At 39.0% G+C, this 8931-nt stretch overlaps 1 protein-coding gene across 1 annotated transcript in view; it reads left to right on the forward strand.

Moving 5' to 3' along the window:
* The window catches only part of EHBP1 (EH domain binding protein 1), a 210696-nt gene that overhangs the window by 97275 nt on the left and 104490 nt on the right, over positions 1-8931 (forward strand). The window contains exon 10 of the mRNA XM_017726681.1: positions 5278-5461. Coding sequence (XP_017582170.1) covers positions 5278-5461 — 184 coding nt within the window. The remainder of the gene's footprint in view (positions 1-5277; positions 5462-8931) is intronic.

The raw sequence follows: 8931 nt of genomic DNA on the forward strand, positions 1-8931 counted from the left end.
ATTTGACACCCACCAAGATATACGTAATAGAGGACAGCAAAGATTGAGAAAAAACTGCATGGATGAGCAAGTGAAGAATTTTGTCTGTTTTCTGTTTATACTCCCATTTCCACCCTAAACACATCTGTGCCAAAGGGGCTTGTGGCAGGGTTGTAACCCTTCCTTTTGCTGTGTATTGGACTTCAGCCCTTGGTTTAAAACAGCCTCCTTCTTGTTTTAATGGCTCCATTTGCTTCATTGTTGTTTTTCCCCAAAGATAAAAATAAATTCCCCATAGGTGGATTTTACTTGAACATACAGCTGGTCTGTATTTTCTTGATAAAGCAATGTCCCATGGGAAGATGGAAGTATAAGAAGTCAATAAACACTGTAAAATCAATTTTTCACATCTTTTACATAAGTTTTTTATGTCCTGACCCCCTAAGTAACCTTCCTCTCCACATTTTCCTCTGAAGTTGCAGGAGCAGTATATCATACAAAAAGACCTGGAGACCATTTGTTGAATGCGTTGGGTAGAAGTGTGGCAAGGAGAACCTTTGAATCTTTATACTGAACATTCTGGAGGAATGAGTGTAATGATAAAAGCCCAGTCTAGAAACACAGGACATGTGATGTTAGCTCACATCTACAAACACTATTTTGCTTTATCTCATGTCATTAATTTTCAAATTTTCAAGTAGAAAGCTCCTGCTAAGGCATGGTCTGGTGAGCACCAAAGGCAAAATTTTCACAGGCAGTGCCAGTTGGTGTTTTTTGGGTGCCCTAAGTCATGAAGGTTTATGTCCAGATGTGTATTGTTTTTTATCTACTATATATTGATGCTTTTATTATCTTCGTGAGTGGGTAATCTTCTTCCAAGCCTATTGAAGTCTAGGTTTCAGTGTCAATTTGTGGCAGAGTTTTCCACAAGAAAACAAGATCTTTAATGAAATGCGTTTCTTTTGTTGATTGTAAATAAATTCCCTTTCCAGTCCCATACTATCTCTTCTGCTGGCCTATCAAAACAACAATTAGTAGTATTGGATTTACCTGCCATAAATATTTGTTGTCTTGTCTATCTCTAGCATGTTCACCTTTCCTTGTCACTTGTCTGAGTGCTAACTTTTTCAATCTCTCTTCATACAGAAGTCTCTTCATCTCTCTAATCATTTCCACCGCCCGTCTCTGGACCCTGTTATTTCTTCTGCTATGTGTCTATTTTAAGATGTGTTGACTTGGCCCGAGCAGTGTATTCAAGACAAGGCTGAACAACTGAGTCATATCATGAGAATAGAAAACTTTGCATGTTATTTCAACCTCTCTCATAACATCTTGTCTTTTGATTTTTTAAAAATTATGTTTCATTTTTGACTGTCACTGGTCAAGGGCTTTCTCCAGGTGTCCTTTTGAACCTATAGGGGGAAAGCATGAAATGGAAGAAACAGAATGCTCCTGATTTACTGTTGATCAGGAAATACAATGTATTTTTACCCTTATGTCTTAAATGTTTAATTGGAGTTCACTTAATGTACTGCTTGGCATTTTCCTCTTACATTTTGTGCGAAATGCAGTGATGTGTCCTGAGAACATGGACACACCATTTAGCATCAGAACCCTTGTCCCACTCTGCTCTGGCAGATCCCTAGTTCTGATTCTGGACTCAGAGCTTACACAGAGTGCCCCAAGAGCTGAACTCTGACTCCAGTTTTGTAACAGACCCTCACTGTAATCCTGTGAAAGGTACTTGGCCTCAGTGCACCTCTGTGAAGGATTTACCTTGGGTAACTTGCTTCATGGAAATGTGTTTGATTAATGTTTGTGAAGAGAACTAATACTTCATAACACACACAAAGCACAGTCACGAGCATAAGCATTGTGAGGCACTGCATGGCACAGAGGGACTTGGGTGAGCCAGTACATTTACTCTGCTGCAAAACTGTGCTCTCAAAACATACTTCCTCTGGCTAAATTCTCATACCTAGCTAAAGATAAGGAACACATTCTCCTTTTCTTAGTTTGGACATTTCAGTATTAGTGGAAAATTCTGCTTTTGCCTTTTTGAATTTTATACATTAAAATCCACCTGTTAGTGAAGGACAGCACACCTTGTGAAGTTAATTATTTGAAAATAGCACAGCTCACAACTGCTTCATGTATAATGCTTTCAACCTTACTAACCTTAGTACTTCTGATTGGCAATATTGCCTGACCTTTTAGCCCTGCCACACTGACAGCTTTGGGTTTCCTCCTCAGTAAAATGTTTATTTATTTTTTTTTTTATTTCAGCTAACTGGTAAGACTGATCAAAATAATTTTTAAATTGGTTAGAATAAAACTTGCTTTCCAATATCATTTGGCTCTGTGGCTTCTTATCTCATTAATCATTGTATGGCTTAAAATTATGCTGTGTAATTGGCAAGGCTATCGTGTTGCATCTGCTGAAGTTGCCTGTTGCACAAGAAGCCACAAGCCACCACATTGTCAGTGACAGTTTAATGCCAGGTATCTTGTCAGGTCTGGGATTTTTTAATTTTGTGGAGGACAGTCTAGTGGCTCTTTAGACAAATCATTTAATGTGGATTAATTAAATAACTTCACTGAAGCAGTAAATATGGGGCTGACCTCAGAGAAAAGTGCTTTTATGTTTTCCAGCTAAGGCTCTTTCCAACCAGACTTTTCAGATGCTTAATTTCTTGTAGAGCCATGTGGAAGCTGTTGGACCAAACTCTGCTACGTATATCAGATCCTCATGACTTTAAACTTTATAGCTTGTTCAGGAAAGAACCATTTTGGTCTTTTTTTTTCTGCATTAACATTAATTTTTCAAAAATCTTGCTCCGTATTTGTAAGCCCAATTAAAGGTAGTGCTGAGAGGAAGGCAGAAGGTAGCATGTGTCCATGTCTGTGTCTGTTATTAACATTAATTTTTCAAAAATCTTGCTCTGTATTTGTAAGACCAATTAAAGGTAGTGCTGAGAGGTAGCATGCAGAAGGTAGCATGTGTCCATGTCTGTGTCTGTGACCAAAATGCGAGGGTTTAGTCTGGCTTTCAAGTACGTTCTTCCCTAGAGAAAAAGAGCAGTGGCTTCTCTCCTTTTAGCACTTCCTTCTGGTGGGTACAGAGGGTACGTTTCTTCAGGATGACACCTGCAGCATGGGCAATTCTGGAGCTTAAAAATTCAGAAGATGGTTCTTCCAAACCTGTTTACTCTCATTGATAAGGTGTTGGGTTTTTTCTCACACCGAAACAATTTTAACACCTTACAAATACACCTTTCTAATTCAGAGGTAAATTCCTGCCAAACATGCTGTGCCTGTTGGCTGTTCCAAAGGCTGACTTGTTGAACTAAATAAAACCTTGTGCTGTCCCATACAATGCATTGTTCTTCAGCCTTTATCTCTTTTATCTTCATTTTCACCTCCCTTTGAACTCTCTGGTGTCTGAAGGCAGCTGAGCTGGGCTGTCAGCTAAATTAGAGCTACTGACAGCTGGATGCATTCTCCACTCCAGCCTGAATACCTCCTTTTCCTACTGCCTCCCAAGGAAAACACCCTTCTCTTTCCATTTAACTTGTTATTTTGGTTGCCTTTAGTTTTGATTGCGCTGGTGGCTTTGCACTTGATGGTCAGCAAAGTGGGAACACCTGAAAGTTGCCTTGAGTCAACAAATGAGTTATTTTAGTGTTAGTCTTTCCTTTTGCTTCAGGAGTTGGATATCTTTTTCTGTAAGGAGTAGAAGCAACAGATTGTTAGAAAGGTCTGGAGATTTTATGCCTGATTTTCACTTATGTGCTTTGGTAAACTTTGCCTTTCAAAAGTAGGCTTCTTTTCTCTGGTGTGGGTTATTAATTGCTTGCTTTTTCTCAGTGAAAATAGGATGGCTGTAAATTGCATTAAAATAAACTAAAGTTTATCTATGAGACTGAAAGACATTCTCATACTAAAAGTACAAATGAAGGAGAGAAATTTGATGTTGTGTGGAAGGCAATTGGATGAACAGCTGGTTTTTCACTGCTGTTGTATTTCTTAAAAAATAGTGTGTACTAGCTCCTGACTCTCATCCTGAGAGGGGATTTGTAAATGGATCTAGCTAGGTAGACTCTTATCTAATGCTTTAGTGTTTCCATCCAGAGTTGAATTCTAATGGACTTCAAGGGACTGAGGTTATTTGTTGTACTTGGTTACACTGCATATAATAACTGTATGCAGATAGATTGTTGGGAATCATAGTTTGAGATATATGATAAACATATCTTGCAGGGGAAAGAGGGACTAGAAAATAATAAATTAATGTATCCATTTCATAATTAACTGTCCTATTTTGGATTGCAAAGTATGAAAAGCAGATAGTATTAATAATGAAATAATTCAGTGCATAAAAGATTCCTGTAAGTATCCTTAGCAGGATACAAAACTGCTGGCTCCACTAAGTGTGTAGAACAAGCCATTATTTGATGTATTATTGATTGATTGATATTTGATGTATCAAGCTGACATAAAATTTGGCAAAATTTGGCTGTGGTGGTATTTACTTAGGGTGATACAAATGCAGAGTTGGAACATGGACACCCGAGTTAAGGGTAATTCTTTGGACTGCATATACTTGGTGGAAGATGTTTGCTCTGTAACGTTCTAAAACAGGGTTTAGTTATAAAAAGTATTTTCAAAATAGACAGGTGATGCCTACTGGTGTCCGCAGAGAGATATGTGCAAGTCAGATGGGGTTTTCTTACACTATTCTCTTATCCTAAGCGGAAATGGTGTGGTGCCTGTAAAGTACAGTTTGAAATACACTCGAGGTTGATGGTGTACCCATGGAGGCCAGAATTTTCAAGCCTGGACAGCCAAGAGTGAGGCCTCTACAGGGAGCACAACTGTACCAGTGGTCTGATTCTTAATTGTTCTAATTGAGCTTTCTTTAGTCTGTTCGTTACAGTGTTAAACACCCAGCAGCTTCACTCAAATTTTTTGCTACTGATTTTGTCATAGAATTAGATCACGCTTTGATAGATAGCAAAGTATAATTGAAGAGTTAGCTTTATGCAGTTGATAAAACTTCTGCAATTTACAGGACTTTATAAAAATTATGGAAATTGTGACCAAATAATGCTGCTCTAGCTGTTGTAACTCACTTTTCAATTGTATGAAAAAGTAGTATTTAAAAGCATATAAAGATAAAATATATTCTTACGTGGGATAATAAAACCATTTTAGTCACTGGCTTTCTTAAACAGGTCTTATTTTCGGTTTTATTTCTAAGGAGATAGCAAAGAAATGTGTTTCCCTTCTTTTAATTAGATCAAATCCATTTTATGAACCAAAATCAAGTCCTGCTTTAATTAAAGTTGCTCGGCAAGAACCAGAGAAGAAGATGAAAAGAAAGGCTCCTGAACCCCCAAACCTCTTGCCAAAGACGGAGATGGGCATGGGTGAGAACATGTCAGCAATTCCTGCATCGAGGGAGCTTTCCTCCTCTCCTAAGGTAAGCTTTTCATACCAAAATTTCATCTTTGTTCATAACAGTACCTTTCTGTGCATTGTAATCATCCTGTTTATTTCTGCAGGCATCTTAAAAACTTTGCCTGTACTCAATAAGGTGTTGGCTTGTCTCTATTTACTTGGTTCATAGGGAGGGTGCAACAGTAGGAGCTTGTATTTTTTCTTTAAGGATTTAATGACAACAGTATCAGCAATTGCAGTTTCAAAGAAAAGAATCTTCCAGTAACCAATGTTACAGGACAGCTGGATATGCCATCAAGAAGGAAGAAAATCATGTTGAACAGTGCTTTGTCCTGATCTATTTTAATGCTGCTAAGCCTTGCCCCTGTGGAAGAGTCTGTCTCCAACTTTCTGTCATAAATCTGGGTTTTAAAAGCTTAGTACTGGATACTGTTTATTTGTATTGGGATTTATATATGTCCAATTCCATAGCTATGTTGAAGTAATTAAAAAAAAGACAGTCTAGTTTAAATCAGGTTAACTGTTTACTAGGAATGTCCAGACTAAGCATGCTGCATATCCATTTATGTTTTCCTGGGAAAATGAGAGTCAATTTCATTGGAAGAGGTAATTTGAGGGGTGGGCGTTTTATTACCACAACAGCCAAGTTCTGTCAGTGTGGATTTCAACTCCAGTGTTTCAGCAGTTAGCACCACTTGCGCTTTTTCTTTAAACGAAATAAGCATTTATTAATATGAGTTAATGGACCTTTCTTAGAAATGAATGTCCTACATTGTTTTAAATGTAGGAAGATGAGGACAGAATGCCATGCCTCCCTTCCAGTGTGTCTTGCCCAGTGTGTGCACATTATCATCTGGTTTGCCTTGAATCAGAGCTGCTGTACTTGCATTTCAGAATTGAGGGAAACTACTTGTCATACCTATCATTTCATTGCATAATTACTCAGCCAGATTGCTCACATGTCCTTGTCCATTCAGGCTCTGATCTTGTTGTCATTTTACCACTTACTCAGGCTAAAGAGTATGGGACCAGAAATCTAATCATGTCTGCTCATGGCAAAACAAAACATTGGAGTAAGACCACAAGTACACTTCACAAGTTATTCTTTGTATGCAAAACCACAACTAGGGATATATGAAATCAAAGCACAGCAGTTTTATAATGCTCTGAAATGGGATTCAGCCCTGTTAGCTGGTGTTTCTGCATGAGTTTCTGCATGAAATACGACACATCATTTGATTTCTGGTGGAGTCTGGCCCTTAGGTCAAAGCAAAATGGCCAAAGCAAATCTTTCTGGTACTACCAGGCTGTGAAAAGACATCTGTGGAGATTTTTATCAGGTTGCTTGGTGGAAATTGTGGCCCCCCTTGCTCATTGTTTGAGAGGTGTTTTTTTACAGATATGCATCCAAGGAAATATGTCTCTCTGCTTCATGCATGTCTTCACTGTGCTGAAATAACATGTTACTACTGAGTTTGGTTGTTGTAGTTTTTGTCTGCCCTAGATGAAGCTTTAGAGTGTCTGAAAGGTGGAACTGATTAAGAAAAGATTCAGGATTGAACTCGCTGAGAGGACTGTGCTGTTATGGACAGTCAAGTAGTTCCTGCTGTTGTGCATGGTGTTACTTGGTGAATGTTTTGGTGCCTGCCTGCTTGTTGCCCACCTTTCTGACCCTGAGGCACAGCTGAGATCAGCAGAGGTCCATGTACTGAAACTCTGATTTTCATTAGGGCTGGGAGGGAAGGTGGAGCTCTGTGCTCACATGCTCTTTTATAGGAAAGCTTTAATTAATTTTTTTAACAGGACTTTGGAGGATAGGAGACATTAGGGAAGGCTCCAAAGCAGATGCAGTGTCCTGGTTCATTATATTACAGTGGAAAGTTTTGCTGAGTGGGTGTGTTAAAATATTGTACGGTCACTTGCAATGCAGAAAGCTTTCTGTAAGCAGAGTCTTTTTTCTGTGCTTGAATTGTTTTGCACTCAGATCAAAAGCACTTTACTTGGAATGCTTTTTGAAATTTGGAAAAGTACTGGCATTTAAAAGAAAAGAAACTGTTTTCTCACAGCACAGTACAAAACAGTGCCCAGGTGGGATTTGGAGTGTTGGCACAAATCACTTGTTTATTGCTCAATGATAGAGACAATGTTTAGCAATTCCAGAAAAACTTCCATCCAAAGATATAGGCACTATACAAACATGAACTTAGTACATGCCCTAATGTAGGGGAGTAGTCCTATAGAGGTAAACTTAGGTAAAGGGAGGTTGAATCATGTATCTCATTCAGTGTTTTGTCCAAGTTTTCTGTGCAGTGAAAGTTTTGGGAGTTACACCAGAGGCTAAGTGGTTGCAGCAGGTTCAGTTCCCTGTCTTGGTTGCTGTGAAAGGAAATGTCTGTGGAGCAGAAATGCTAATCTTTAAACTACACAAACATGGCATTAATATTAGAACTTTAGAGTTTAAGGAAAAGGATTCCAAAAGCTCCTCTGCATGTCTTTGACAGAGTATTTGGTGTTCATTTTTCCTTCACGTGCCTTCATCACATTGGCTGAATCCAAAAAACACAAATGCTGTCATTGCCATCTACACACCAGCAAGTAAGTGATGAGCACTCAGCTACCTGTAGCAGCAAACCCTTTCCAAGCCTCTTCAATGTCTTGCCCTTGAGCAGGCCCTTTTGGTCACTTGGAGGTCCCCTGTCAGCTGTATTGGTGCGGAAGGGTCAGTTATCTCTCTTAGATAAGGTAGGGCCTAACTGTCCGTAAAGATCCAGCCAGCTCTTCAGCCCGCAGTATTTGCCATGTCTGAGTTTGGAGGAAGTTTTGCTTTCAAGCTTTTTTATCTATTCACACTTCCTAAAGGAGTATCTTAATTTTCTCCTGTCTTGCATATCTCCTCCAAACTAATCTGAGTCATCAGAGAGAGCTTAAAATGCAAAGTCTGAGATCTGGAGTTACCCCACAGTTAATCATCTCAAATGACTTGAAAACTATGGTATGCTGACTCTATTTAGGTGAGTCTGACAAAGTGCAAAGCTGTAATTAAGCTCTTCAGTCATCAAACTGCTACAGTGCTGTCAAGCCCAACTAAAGCCTTGTAGGGCTTGTTAGTGTCATGCATGTGTTACTGTTCTTTACTTGGTTTGCATAACCAGGTTCTGCCTTTCGCAGAGGTGGTAGAGACTTTTTAAATTTCCCCCACTTGTTGACTTTGTGTGAAAAAAAGTGGTTTCAAGCTCAAAATGTATCAGACCAGTACATAGCATGCATATCAGTGGTCATCGTTGGCTTTAGCTGATTACAAAATACACATACGAACTTCAGCAGGGTGAAGTCTCAGCCAGTTGCAGCATTTCTTCTCTTCCCTGCATTATGTTGAATTTATTTGAAGAAAGATCAGTCCCAGAGCTGGCAACTATGTCTCGTGGTAGAGAAGCTAAAGCAATGTGTCTCTGCACAATCAAGGATTTTATTGTCTTTGTGAGAATGAGGGAG

Source organism: Corvus brachyrhynchos, unplaced genomic scaffold (genome assembly GCF_000691975.1).
Source record: "Corvus brachyrhynchos isolate BGI_N302 unplaced genomic scaffold, ASM69197v1 scaffold312, whole genome shotgun sequence".
Taxonomy (NCBI): domain Eukaryota; kingdom Metazoa; phylum Chordata; class Aves; order Passeriformes; family Corvidae; genus Corvus; species Corvus brachyrhynchos.